The 14473-nt window shown below is 41.7% G+C and overlaps 1 protein-coding gene and 1 long non-coding RNA gene across 4 annotated transcripts in view; both read left to right on the forward strand.

The window, feature by feature from the left end:
- Nucleotides 1-14473, forward strand: part of TLE1 (TLE family member 1, transcriptional corepressor) — an 89737-nt gene that overhangs the window by 43453 nt on the left and 31811 nt on the right. For all 3 annotated transcript variants that reach the window (XM_053205226.1, XM_053205227.1, XM_053205228.1), the window contains 2 exons: nucleotides 414-618; nucleotides 1352-1368. In XM_053205226.1, coding sequence (XP_053061201.1) covers nucleotides 414-618; nucleotides 1352-1368 — 222 coding nt within the window. The remainder of the gene's footprint in view (nucleotides 1-413; nucleotides 619-1351; nucleotides 1369-14473) is intronic.
- On the forward strand, nucleotides 3864-14472 carry LOC128312224 (uncharacterized). The gene is made up of 2 exons (XR_008291234.1): nucleotides 3864-11555; nucleotides 11599-14472. It is a non-coding gene; the product is annotated as an uncharacterized LOC128312224 (long non-coding RNA).

Below are 14473 nucleotides of genomic sequence, written 5' to 3' on the forward strand. Positions count from 1 at the left end.
CTTCTCCCCTTCCATTCTCACCTCCTCCCCTTCCTTCCCCTCTTACCCCCTCCTTTCCCCTCCTCTTATACTTCCTGTCTCAACTTCTCCCCTTCCCCATCACTTCCTTCTCCTCCCCCCTTCTTCTCTCACCTCCTCCCCTTCTTCTCTCACCTCCTCCCCTCTTCTCTCACCTCCTCCCCTTCTTCTCTCAACTCCTCCCCTTCCTTCTCCTCCACCTTCCTCTCTCCGCTCCTCCTCTTCCTCCCATCTCTTCCTTCTCCTTCCCTTCCTCCTCCCCTTCCTGTCTCACCTCTTCCCCTTCCCGCCATCTTTTCCTTCTCCTCCTTCCTCCCTTCCTCCTCCCCTTCTTGTCTCACCTCCTCCCCTCCTCCTCCTCCTCCCCCCCCTTCCTCTCTCACTGCCACCAACAGCAGCAGCAGTTACAAGCTCAGCATCTTTCTCACGGCCATGGACCCCCAGTGCCCCTAACGCCTCACCCCTCGGGACTTCAGCCTCCTGGCATCCCGCCCCTCGGGGGCAGTGCTGGCCTCCTGGCACTGTCTAGTGCTCTGAGTGGGCAGTCTCACTTGGCAATAAAAGATGACAAGAAGCACCATGATGCAGAGCACCACAGAGGTGAGAGGCCGGGCAAGCCAGATTAGGACTTGGTCCTAACACTCATACAGTGCTGCAAAGTTGTGTGCACCGCTAAAGAGAGCCCCACCCCATGCAGAGAGCAAACAATGAGCTAAGAGGAACTGTCGCAAAGCTTGGCCACTGAAACACAGTCCTCCCTGGAAGTTTTCAGGGTTTAACGTGGGCATCTGTAGATTTCCCGATCTCTTTAGATTGCAGGCATCTTGACATCTTGGCAACTGCCTAGTTAATGCCAGTGGCCTGTACCATATTATGGAAAACTGTTAACTGCTTAATTGGGTAATTTTCAAAGAAAGTAATGTTGTTAAATGGGGCGAAATAAGAAGTTAAATTTGAAAGTGAATGTGTTCAAATGAAAGGTTTGATAATTGCATCTGTTACTACTTAGTTTCATAGGCTTTAATTCTAGTATGCATAAAATATTGGGCAAAATTGCACTTGACTAATTTTTTGAAGAAAAGTAATTTATTCTGTCAAGAAATAAAAAAATAGGCTTTGTGTATGGTTAAACTGTAAATCTTATGTTTACAAAATACTGTAATTTTCAGGAAATCACTGTATTAGGAATGTGCAATGACTTATATAAATAAAAGCCATTTTTAAAACTGTTTGGGGCTTGTGTTCTAATTATTCCCCCCTTTTTTTTATTTCTGTTCTTGCCTCTGTGTCTGAACGGGCATATCTGTGCGTTTCTTGGTAACCTCGGGAGCAGACAGAGAACCGGGCACAGTAAGTACTCAACCGCCTGCTGCACATAATACATTTCCCTTCCTCCAATGCACCCCAAGCTGCCTTTTGTGAAACAGGCACAGACACGTATATTCTCCCTGTCTCTCTCAGCGACCTGGTTTTTTTCTTTTTCTTTTTTTTTTTCATATGACTATCCCCCATTTCCCCCTGCCTTTTGTCTTTTATTTATTTATTTATTTTTAAATAAAACTTTCGTTAGGTGAGAGGGACATGATTTGGAGTCAAAGCTGTCTGCTATGATTACTCACTTGGAAATATGCTTTGATCTGTAGGTGCTCCGAACCCACTTTAAAAATATGTTTATCATTGCATTCCGAGTCCAGGTTGCCTCTAGTTTAAAAGAGTATTCATTTTTATCTTAAATCAGTTTTACAGGCAAGAGGTCACAATCCATATGTGAAATTGGTTAGTAATGTGTTATTTCTACCTAAACCATTCATTATCGTCTACAAATGCATCTTAGTTGCTAGGTTTCCATATCTGGTTTTCCTCCCGTAATTGTCCTTGGAGGGTGAACTTGAACTTTAATTTATTTTCAACTGAAGAACCGTGTGTCTGAGTAAGTTCTTAAAAACAAGGAAATTCAGTGGACGGAGGTTCTGGGCTTCTACGGTTCCATTTTTTCACCAGCCTAAACCTTGGCCATTTTACATACTGCACGTTCAATCTGTACATGCACTTGCCAGTTAGCTGTGGGAGATCTGTACCTAAAATGCATCTCTCAAATGTTGTGGAGCAAATGGATTGAGAAATTGGCCCCTTTCAGCTGGGATGACCTACAGTTTTTTGCTCCCTTTCCTTTTTCCTTCCAAACACGGCAGTATTTTGGCCATGTTAAATCTAAATAAGGTAGCAAAATTGGGATACTGAACTTTTAAATCATTCTGATCCTTTTTTTTTTTTTAAATGAGTTTGGGGGAAGATATGTAAGTCATTTGAGTTTGAAAAGTTCCCCTTACCTCTTCTGTGTAGAATAGTGGCACTTTTAAAATTCTCTGAGACTGATCTCAGTGTACTTTATGTATCAGGATGCATTGGGGGCATTGGGTAAGGGTGAAACGATGGGATAGCTAGTTTTAAAATCCTTGTACTATAAGTTTTCTCTGGAAAACGTTGGGAAGGAAAGAGGGGAGGAAAAATTACAGCTAGGGAATAAAATATCCTACTCCCAAAGTACAAACCTAAGTAAACTGACTTTGATGGAGGTGACCTTTATGTTTGTTGCTGCTTCAGTGTCACTGTAGATTGTCATTGTCATAGTTTTTTATACCATGTTCTTTTAGTAGAGTGTCAGATTAAAAACCCTAATCCTAGACCAAAGAACAGAGATGGCAGGAGACGTTGAGAAAGCTCCTGTCCTGTAGTCTGCTGCAGGTTTTAATTTATTGAGCTTATGCTACGTTTAGAACTATATTTCTAATTTAGCTTTCTGTTCTCAGGACTGTTTCATCTAAAAACCAATATATATTTATTGAGTACTTACTATATATGTAAGGCTACATGGGAAATGCAGCTATAGTTAGAGATATGTAGGCACACATATTACAGGTCTTTGCTCAACTGAGGAAATGTGACAAAAATACTACAAGATTTAAGCCTGTAGAAAGTTTCAGCAGGAGTTCTAGACAATTGTTGAAGGGGTACCATGGTATGTATCTCTGAGATGCCATCGCAAGACTGCTGTTTTCCATACCGCTGCGTGTGTATTTTTGAGTGTATCGAATAACTTCCTATTTATATTTTTGGCTGATAAATGTAAGCAAGAACTTAATTCATTGGGGAAGTGAGGGTGGGTGGAGGAAGGGTAGAGTTCTACCCTCCAAATACAAAACAGTTCTTGAATTTCAGACAGCTGTGGATTGTTTCTAGGTCCTCATGGTGAGTTCACAGTCTGGACTGTTAAGTCAAATATGGTGGATACATTGCATAAACCAAGCTATGCAATAACACAAAATAAATGGTTAATGTGTTGTTTGCATATTTCTTTCACAACAAATTTTACACAAGTTTCTTAATGATAATTTTAATGGGTATTTTCAGAATAAGAATAGGTACTGTGTTTCCTGCCTAATTCCTACAAGCATCTGTTGGTGATGATGATATAAAATGAGAAAACGACACTAATTTGTAACCTAAACATTTAATTCAGTCTGTGGAGAGGAATGAAATTGTTCACTGTCCACATAAGTGGGATTTCGCTGCAGTTGTATAAAATGAAGTAGCTCTTTAAACTTTGTGTAAAATTGAATATGAAAAGCAATGGATAATGAGATGATGTGTACTATTAGTTGCCTAAAATATTGTAGTACTTACTTGTTTAATAAAGTGGTTTGAATTATGAAGTATTTTACTTGGCAGAAAAAGTCAGTTGATCACCATATGGTGGCTGTGGTTTGTTTTTTATTTTTTGTTTTTTTCCCCAACCAGTGAAGGGTTAAGGGCAGTTGCTACGGGCACTGGTTTTCAAACTTTACATCTTAAATTAAAATTATTGATGACCCCAGAGAATTTTTGTTTATGTGGATCATATAGTTTGAAAATTTTCTGGAAATTAAAAAAAAAAATTAAAAATCACTTTAACAGGTAAAGAGCTACTTAATTTGGGTTACCATAAATAACATGATTAGTGAAAACTATTTTCCGAAACAAAAAATTATAGTGGGAAGAATGGCTTTGTTTTGCACGATTGCAGATATCTTCAGCGCTTGACTAAAAAGAGGATAGATATATTCTCGTCCACATCTGCATCCAATCTTTTGCAAGACATTGTTTTGGCTGAAGTATAAGGAAGAAAATCTGCCCCCATAGAGATTTGTAACAGTCTCTGGGAACCTCAAGGGGCCCTTGGACCAACCTGAGAACCTCTGTCATAAATAAGGCTAAGGAGTTCTGAAACATCCCACGCTGGTATATAGTCTTATTTTTTTCCTGCTGTTCTTTCTGTATTGAACAAATACGATAATTATATGTGTCAAGTGCAGAAGTCAGGGACTTTTATAGATCCAGAGGGGATGTGAGTATGTATGGATTTTCATCTGTGAGTCTAAAACTGGTTTGTAGATAGTTTGTTTGTTTATTATTAGTGACAAAATTATTTCATTCCCTAGTTTAAAGTTTTGTTGGTAGGAAAACAAAGGAGCCCTACTGTGGCCTGTTTGAATGTAAAACCTAGGAAATTAAGGTACTAAGGACAGTGAAAATATGGACACTATTTTTTAAGTTTCTTCTTTTTGACAAGGATGAATGATAAAGGTGGTAACTTTTAAGAGGGTTTGCTATTTGGCTATTGATTTTAAATTAAGATTTGACTACTGTTTTTATTAATTTGCAAAACTTGTTTGCTTTTTTTTTTTTAAACATAAGGCTGCTTCTCCAAATGCTACAGTTGAGCAAAGAAATATGACCTAACAAAAAGGACTTTATTTCTTATGTAGTAATAAAAACTTGAGATATTTCAATTAATTTAAAGGTGAATTGTGTTCAATTTTGGATGAAGGAAGTATTTAATAAGTCTGCTTGAAAGCTCTGGAATCAGAGAATTGACAAAATGTATGGCTTTTGAAAAAGTATGACAGAACATGTGTTTATTTATTTATTTTTTTTAACAAACATTCATTGAGCACTTATTATGTGCCAGGCGCTGTGTAAGGCACTGCATGTACAGTTAACAACATGGGTTTGAACACTGGACTTTTGTTGATAAACACAATATAGTACTTTATATTTTCTTCTTCCTCATTATTAACATTCTCTTTGGCTTACCTTTAAGAATACAGTATATAACACATATACAACGTATGTGTTAATCAACTGTGATCAGTAAGACTTCTAGTCAGCATTAGACTATTAGTACTTAAGTTCTGGGGGAGTCAAAAGTTAGGCATGGATTTTTTACTGAGATGGGGGCACCCCAAATCCCCACACTGTTCATGCATCACCTGTACCTGCTGCCATTTTGCAGTGATGCCTTTTAATGTCACAGTCAAATATTTGTTGAATGAAAAACACTGGGATACCTCACACATGTGATCACTATTTGGAACATTTGGGGAAGGGAGAAGACGATGGTGATAGGTGTCTGGGAGAGACTCCAGAGCAGAAGCAGAGTCTGTGGACTTAGGTGGGGCACACAGATGGGCTTCAGATGGTCCTTGAATCCCTCTCCAGTTGTGTTCACATTGTTCTGGGTTCGTGCTCTACTTTCATCAAATTCTCAAAAGGGGCTCCTGGTCCAGAAAAGCATAAGGATTGTGGATCTGTTTAGAGGTCATAACGGTGCAACACCATCATCTTACTGGTAAGACACCAAGCTCAAGGAGGCTAGGTGCCTCTAATCGTGTAGTTAATTAATGGAGGTAGAGATTGAGATTATGTCTTGCCCAAGGGACTGTTTTGTCACTCTCCCATAACTGACTTCTAGAATTACCAAGTTCATCTTTAGAACTTATTTAAAAATAATGATGACAGCCATCACTTTATCTCCTATGAGGTGGTGTCTTTGTGTTTCTTCTGTGGCTGTTGCACTTAACTAGATCTCAGTGGAATTCTCACTGCACAGGCAAGGTTTTTCATCCTTTTGAACATTCCCCTAGCCTCATCTGTGAATTGGTGATGGAGTCTGCCTCACAGGGTGAGGGGTTTTAGGGACCACAAATGCAAAGTCATCAGACATAGCACAGCTTTTAGGAATGTTCTCCCTGTCCTCCCTACCTGCAGAGTAGCAGGACAGCAATAAATGCATTATTAGTCATGCTCAATGTAGTGACTATTGGTTTCTTTTCCTTTTTTAAAATGTGTGAGGCATGGGGCTCCTGGGTGGCTCAGTCGGTTAAGCAGCTAACTCTTGATTTCTTTGGGTCAGGGTCATGATCTCAGGAGAGATCAAGCTCTGCATTGGGCTTTGTGCTGACAGGGTGGAGCCTGCTTGAGATTCTCTCTCCCCCCTCCTCCCTCTCCTCCCCTCCCTCAGCCCCCGCCTCTGCCCCTCCCCCACACATGTGGGCTGACTCTCTCTCAAATAAATAAACTTTATTTAATTTTTTTTTTCTAATGTTTATTTCTTTTTTGAGAAAGAGAGAGTGCAAGCTGGGGAGGTGTAGAGAGAAGGAGACACAGAATGCGAAGCAGGCTCTAGGCTCTGAGCTGTCAGCACAGAGCCCAACATGGGGCTCGAACTCACCAACCATGAGATCATGACCTGAGCTGAAGTGGGACATCTGACCAACTGAGCCACCCAGGCGCCCCTAAATAAATAAACTTTAAAAAATGTGAGGCAGTTGTGAAGATGCGGGCCGTTACTGATGTTTCTCATTGTCGGGATAAGACTGACCTGAGTCTATTATGAACTTGATTAGTTTCATGCTATTCAGTTCATGAAAGGAGGAGGTGTTTCCACCTAAACGTTTATGAATTTGTGTCCTGGCATATTTCAAGGGATTGCCTGGAAATTAAGGATAAAACTGAGATGAGTCACCTAAAATTTCAATATTTAGGCACTGTGGAAAACACTTAAGTTTTCTTAAGCAGTTGTTTCAGCAGATTTCCTTTTTGGCAAAATTGAAAACTGTGCTTAAAAAATCCTCTGGGAAAACTGCTCACTGCATCACTGCTGTGGGAAGGGTGAACCCTGAAGGATGGAAGGCTCCAGCAGTTTCTAGGTGGTGGGGAGTGGTCCATCCCTGTACCGGGCGGAGGGGTCTGTCTACCGTGGATGCCGTAACTCACTGAGTGGGTACCAGAGCCTGTGTGTAACTAGAGAAATGTTCAGGTTTTATCTCCCTGTGCTTACAGTGAAGATCGGCCGTCAGGCGTCTTTACTCTAAAAAACCAAAAAGCAGATGGAGAATATTTCCTCCCTCCAAAGCTGTTTTCAGACTTCAGTTTGTGCTCTGCAAGTAGGAAACTTAATGCCCATCATTTCGAGTAGGTTTTTGAAAATTTTATTTTCCTTTTGGCCCCATGATCATTTTTACCATTCCTTCTGAAACGTAGTAAGCAACAAACTGTGTGTCCATCTTTCAGATGAGAAGAGGTGGATGTGAGTGCCAGCAGATATTCAAGTAACTCACAGGCAAGTCCTGATCCAGTGCTTTCTAATTTCTTGTATTAGAAAGTACCTCATCTGAGACTGGAGAAGGAAGGGGGACATTAACAGCGAAGCAGAGCTAAGTGGCTGTACAAAAAGTGTTTTTAAAAATGATTTGAAATATAGATTTGATTTTTGCTATCACCAGGGTCCTGATCAGGGGGAATGAAGTTGTCATGAGGGCATTTAAAAGTTACTTTGAAATAATCGTATTTGTTGTGTACGTGTGGTGTGTTTTATTTTGCTTTACCTGGAGAACGCGGTAGTGGAAGGGCAACCCGGGGACTTAGCAAGAGAGGCCAAGGGTGACTATATAGTGCCTCCTCCAGACCACGTATTTACTGGGTCTGTAGGTCTTCTACCTGGCCACCTTCCTTTCTGAGAGTTCTCCTGACTGAAGCGCTCATCTGCCTCCGACAGCGCTGAGTTCCTAGATCGAGGTGCGAGAACACGTGGCTTCTTTCCCACATTTTGCATTCAAACCCTATGAAACATGGACGCATACCCTTCAGACCCTCCAGCGCTCCTAGGGCGCGATGAGGGTGCCAAGTGGACACATTTCCACACATCTTCACTCTCTTACACTTCTCGCCGTTGACAAGCGGGGATCCTGTTAGTTTTAGGGGTTAAAAATGCATTTGTTGAAATGTCAGGCACAATCTGTGAATGACCCGTTGGACTGCCGCAAAAAGTACAGCGGCAGGGTGATGGCTTAATTGGCACCAGGTGTAGCTGGAGAAGGCACACAGATGTGATGGGGGTGCGTCGCTACCTAATTGTTTTAATGTTCACCGAGAAGTTAATTGTCAGTGTAGAGTGTGCTAGCAAATTAGGTTCCCACTGCCTTAGTGTAACTGAGGATAAATGAGGTGTCATGAGTTTCCAATCTGTACCTCTGACACAAACACTTTTCCTGCGGGGAGGAGAAAGTTCCCAAGGGGAATCAGCATGGCAGCTCAAGAAATCCATTTGAATAATGTGCATTATTTTCACATTAGGGAAAGCTGTCTAGCTTTTGCTTTCTCCACGAGTGAGTTTTCCTTTCAGATTTGCTGCTGGTGGCTTCAAGGTTTAGACACGGTTGGCAGAAGAGTTGCTTTGAGGTCTCAGAATCGATGAAGGATACATGAAGGCTCTGTAACAAGTGTTCTGGTAACACTGACAGTGTAACATTCCATTAAACTCGCTTTCTTTCATATTTTCTGGAGTTTACCTTCCAGAATATCTCCACCGACATGAACAGCCATTACTGTTAAATTGCTAAAGAAAAGTGCAAGTTTTGGAACAAAGGGTATAAAGACTGGTTTTCATCTGTATTGAAGGATCTGGGTCTCTCTGTCTCATTTTTGAGTAGATATTTAGAGCATGAAATAGAAACGTCATTGTCCAGGGTGGTGAGAATAAAGGTCATACAAAGTCCAAAACTTGATGTACTTGTTTGATTCAACTGAATGAACAGTCTCCAGGTCAGCAGGCTCTTAATGCTTAACATCGAAAGTTCTTGAATGAAGGTATGGTTTAATAATTGCATGTGGATGTTTATTTTTGATTTACAAGAATAATACATTGTCCACTTCTACCCACGAGGTTCAAACACTCTGCCAACTCTCTAGGTGCCAACTTGCACCCAGAGAACTACAGCAGGGAGTAGTCCTGGTATGTGTTTTTAGAAAACATGTTTCACCCAGTTGGGATGACGGGATCAGGATCCAGCAGCTCAAGGTAGTGTATACCACTTGCAATAGATCTGCCACTTTTTTTCTTTTCTTCTCTGAGTAGCTCTTTTACTCTTATAACTGTTCTTAACCGTCACATCACTGAATGGGAGGAGAAACGACCCTCAGGGAGTGTATATTAATTGCAGTGAACAACTCGCCTGTTGTCAGGGAAGGTGCACACTGAGATTTTATGTTCTCCAGATATTTTAAGAGGGAGAGTTCCCTTGGGGAACATGTTTTCTTTGTCCCTGCACCTCATCTATTTATTTCATGTATAGTTTTCTACCTACAGATGGAGAGAACCGTATGCCATGGGGCTGACAGGTCTTGTGGACCCTCTTTCTTCTGACTGGTGGTCAGCATTGGAGGGGGATCTTTTTTTTTCTCTAGAGACCTGTCAGATGTACCTCTCCCTTTACTGTTTTCCTTGGCTCTCTTCTCATAAGTGTGTGCCACATGTACAGAAAATCATCGCGGTTTTAGAATTTTTTTTTATTTTTAATGGTTTTTTAAAGTTTATTTATCCATTTTGAGAGACTGGGGAGAGGGGCAGAAAGAGGGAGAATCCTGAGCAGGCTCCACGCTCACATGGGAGCCCGATGTGGGGCTCGATCTCACAAACCTTGAGATCTCTACCTGAGCTGAAATCAAGAGTCAGACACTTAACCAGGGTGCCTGGGTGTGTCAGTTGGTTAAGTGTCCAGCTCAGGTCAGATTTCACAGTTTGTGAGTTTGAGTCCTGCATTGCATCGGGCTCCGGGCTGACAGCTTGGAGTCTGCTTGGGATTCTCATTCTCTCTCTCTCTCTCTCTCTCTCTGCCCCTCCCCCCACATGCTAGCGCTCGCTCTCTCTCTCTCTCTCTCTCTCTCTCTCTCTTTCAAAATAAACAAACAAAAAGTCCGACACATAACTAGCTGAGCCACCCAGGCACCCCATGGTTTTAGAATTTCAGTTTGTTTTGAAGTCATAATGTGTTTTTCGACCTTGATTTGCTCAGATTTGTAATCTCCCCTGTGGCTGTGTAAATCTCCCAATTTTGAGCTCTTGTGGAAGATACAGAGTAAATAAGATGACTTTGTTTAGTTAAAACAGAATTTTAAAAACGAAGGGAAACTTACATGCAGTCTCAAAAATCCCAGACCTCAGGACATTTGTGATAGAAATTTGCCCAGTAATTATCGTTTTTGAAAATTTCTGGCAGATATTTAAATTTTACCAGCTGCAAGGTGAAATAAAACATTGAGTTTCTTGGCTAGAATTAGAGTATATCAGTCCGTGTGATAACCCTAGTTCTCATGCGGATTGAAAAAACTCTGATTCGCAATTAAATATTTATTTGGCAGATTAAATGTTTGAAAATGAACTTTACTTGATGAATGCTGTTTAATAGATTAAAGCCTTTCAAAATATGAACGCTGGGAGAAGTCTGGTGGCAACTAAGTCTGCACAGCGGCTAGTGGCCGTGGTTGACATCACGTGAAGTGATGCTATGGGTCCCTGGACTACTTTGAGTTGCCCTCTGCTGACGCCTGTTTTAGTTTGCATCTTGGGTTGCAAATGGCAGGATTCGGGGGTGGAAAGGCAGGAATTTGGGACTGTCTTGGGGTCATTTTAATATAGAATGTAATTTTTAAAAATATGTTCACAGTTTTTGTATGGTGGCATAAAACCAAGTGTGTGTTTGTGTGTGTGTGTGAGAGAGAGAGAGAGACAGAGACAGAGACTGTTAAGGAATCTGAGTGTGTGTGTGGGGGGGGGTTGTCAGAGAAAGCATGCAGCTTGCATTAGGTATTGTTCTGTCATATTAGAATGTTAAATGGGTAGGGGCGCCTGGGTGGCTCAGTCAGTTCAGCAATGACTTTGGCTCCGGTCATGATCTGAAGGTTCATGGGTTCGACCCCCACTTTGGGCTCTGTGCTGACAGCTCAGAGCCTGGAGCATGCCTCAGATTCTGTCTCCTCCTCTCTCTCTGATCCTCCTTTGCTTGCACCCTATCTCTCTCTGTCTCTCAAAAATAAATAAACGTTAAAAAAAAAAAAAAAGAATGTTAAATGGTTAAATGTTAATGGTTAACAGAGCCAGTGTGACTTTTAAGTGATAAGTATGTGGGGGAAAGTATTCAATGTACGTAAGTTACATATAAGAATCACTCCTCTGGGAGTGGAGACACTGAATAGGAAGAGCTTTGTGACTTTAGATAAATTGCCTCCCCTCTCTGGTCAGCCTCCAGATAAAAGGAGGGGGATGAAGAGGATGAATAGTAAGTCTGTTTAAGGTTGCTTTGGCCTCTTCAAAGGTTTGATCTAATTACCATCTGTATTTCCAATGTACAAGTCTAAAAAAAACAGTGAAGCAGCCTTAAGTTTCATTCTTTTGCCTTTTTCAATGTTGATTAAATGTTAAAGGTTAATGTTGAATGTGATACTATCTTATCCAAGTCCAGATCTAACAAATCAAGATAGAACTCTAAATTTTGAAAAATCCAAATGATACTCAGTCACTACCCAGGAATAATCTTTTTATTCTTACAGTGTGTATAAAATGGCTCCTAATGACTATTACTCACCCTTGAGCTGTGAGGAACAGAAGCTGGTGTGTGAGGAAAGCACAGAGCTCTGGGGGGGTAGGGGGAGCTTATGGTATCATGAGACAGCCACTAATACCTGTGAAGTCACTTTTGGGTTTCTGGGGAGTGCACAAGGGGACCATGAAGATTAGGGTCACCTAGGCAGTAGTTTAACCAAAACAGCTGTTGTTGCCAACAGTGAAGTTCATTAGGCTGGAACTGTTTGCTTAAATCAGGAAAAACAATGAAAGCAGTGTCAGAGCTGGAAGATGTCGGGGACGGTTACACAGAGGAGACTGGGTTCATGGGAACAGGGGTAAAAGGAAGTGGTCTGTTTTTGGTGGGGCTGCAGCATGAACCAGCTACCCCCTGGCTCCTGACTGTGGCTCTCCCAGGCCTTTCCACCCACAGTCTTTGGGGCCTTGTTTTGAATCCATTTTATGGCATCAAAGGTACCATGAGACATTGTGTTTCGTAACTTGTCTGAGTCTGCCATTTTGAATGGAGCCAATTTTCACATAAGTAGGGGTGCTAATTACTAGCTGTGTCCAAATTTAGAGGAACTTCCAGAGCTTTTCAAAACCTATTCAGATTATAGACCTCATTGAAGCCCTTCATGCGGGAATTACAGTAGTAACTTCTAACGTGTAGAAGCAGAGGTATCAAAGCTTGACAGGCTTATGGGTCCGGCTATAGAAATGTCACTGTTTCTGACAAATTGCATTGTTGCTAACAGAAGTGTAGTTTACTTTTATGTTTACAATACCACTTGACATCATTAAAAAAAAATAATAGGATCCTTAAAAAACTGTCTATGAATGGCTGAGTGGTTTGGATGTCCATTGCTGGTTATAGCAGGAAGGCTATGGAGAGACTTAACTTTAAAATTGCATGTGGACACCAAGCCTATGCTGCATTCTTCAGGGCACTGGGGCAGCTGTAAAGTTGAGTGCGCTGTGGCACTGCCCTTAATGCATCTACCTGGTCAGTGTCTGGACAAGGAGACTTCAGAGCTGATAACATCGAAAACACAGGCAGGTGCATTTATTGGACGCTGTTTACACCTGAGCACAAGCTGCTCCTCCCCTCCATGGCTCAGCTTTTAGGAATACGCATTAACACTTTCAGGAGTTTTCTTAAGTCTCCTGTGTCCTATTGGGGGCGGCGGGGGGGGGGGCAGTGAGTCGGGGTCGGAAGGGTTAGTTTTTATTACATTTACTAAGGTAATTAGTTTAGGGATCCAGCCAGCTCACCTTTCAGCCCCACACACTGTGCTAAAGACAGTACTCGGAGCTACTCTGTATTGAATTGCATGGGTCCCTCCCTCTGCTTTTATGAAAGCCTCCTGCATTTGTATAGCTTGAATGGTCATGAATCAAAGCTCAGCTCACTTCGGTGTCAGCCCCTGCAGTGGGCAAAGAGGCTTCAGATTGCCTCCTGGTCCCCAGTTTTGATTTCCTCCTGTGTGTGGTTGAGCTGGGAATGCTCCCATGGTGAAGTCCACAGTTTTCACGAGGAGGCTTTGAGAGCCAGCCACCTGGCTATCATCTTGGACTGGTTAGGAGCGAAGACCCCCCCCATCCCCCACCCCGGCTTTTAAAAATTTGTTTCTGGTACATGCCATTGCATTAGGGGTGGTCTAACTTAAAGGTTTTCCCCAGCCCCTTCCATTTTAAATTGTGGCAGAGAAAGGTTACATAATTGTCTGTTGGCCCTGGACATCCTCTTGTTAGTTCTCCTACATCTTGCAGAAATTGGGGTTTTCTGGGCTTTGTGAAGGAGATTTTTGCACAGCTCCTTCAGTATTGTTCAAGGCAGTAACACATCACTGAACAAATTGCCCCCTTGCATATGCTAATCCTGTACTTAAAAGGACTCATTGTAACTTGTTCTGATGCTTTAGCCTGAGGGGAGATGGGAATTGAAGGGATGGCAGATCGTGTCATGTGACCCCCAAATACCTAAAATGCTTGTTTTCTTTGGGTCAACAGTTCCTACTTGGCACTTGCGAATGAAAGTCTCCTGTGTGGTTGGTAGAAAAGATTAGTCCTTGCTCCTGCTTTTGTGTGGGGGAGCTGGCCTAGCTGTTGAAGATTCACTGGCTGAAATGCCCGCTTTGGGTCTTAAATTTCAGTGCTATTGGCAAGGAACACCAAATCTTATTTTCAACAGTAAATTAAAAGAATTCAAAAGAGTTCCTTCATTGTTGCTGTGGAAAATGTGATTTGCCTTTTAGGAAGCCACGCTGTTAATCTCACCTGCTCTCTTGGTGTGTGTTTTTTGAGGGGCACACATTGACTGTTACAGTCACAGAATACGTCTAATAGAATAATCTCAGGTTCTGCTCATAGGCCATTTATATTCCTGACCAGGAAATCGCAGTGGGAAAGAATAAAAAACACATCCTCATGTAAACACCAAGCTCCCATTTCTCTAACAGTAAAAAGAACGGAAGAACATTTTAAGTGAGTAGGGCCTGAAGGATCCACCAGGCTTCAGATGGTTTGATTGCATAGTCAGGGTCTCTCTTTTAAGTGCTTGAACCTCCATAAATGTTTGCCATCAAAGTCTTCAGCCAAGATGAATTAAATGGAATGAAAGGCTGTGTAGGTATCACCCTTCTAATATAGCTGTTACATCCAGGTTGGGTTTTCATGTGTACAAAAAGACCTGGGAAGGAATCCTTGATTTTTTTTTTTTTTTTTTTTTTTTTT

The sequence above is a fragment of the Acinonyx jubatus genome, chromosome D4 (genome assembly GCF_027475565.1).
Source record: "Acinonyx jubatus isolate Ajub_Pintada_27869175 chromosome D4, VMU_Ajub_asm_v1.0, whole genome shotgun sequence".
Taxonomy (NCBI): Eukaryota; Metazoa; Chordata; class Mammalia; order Carnivora; family Felidae; genus Acinonyx; species Acinonyx jubatus.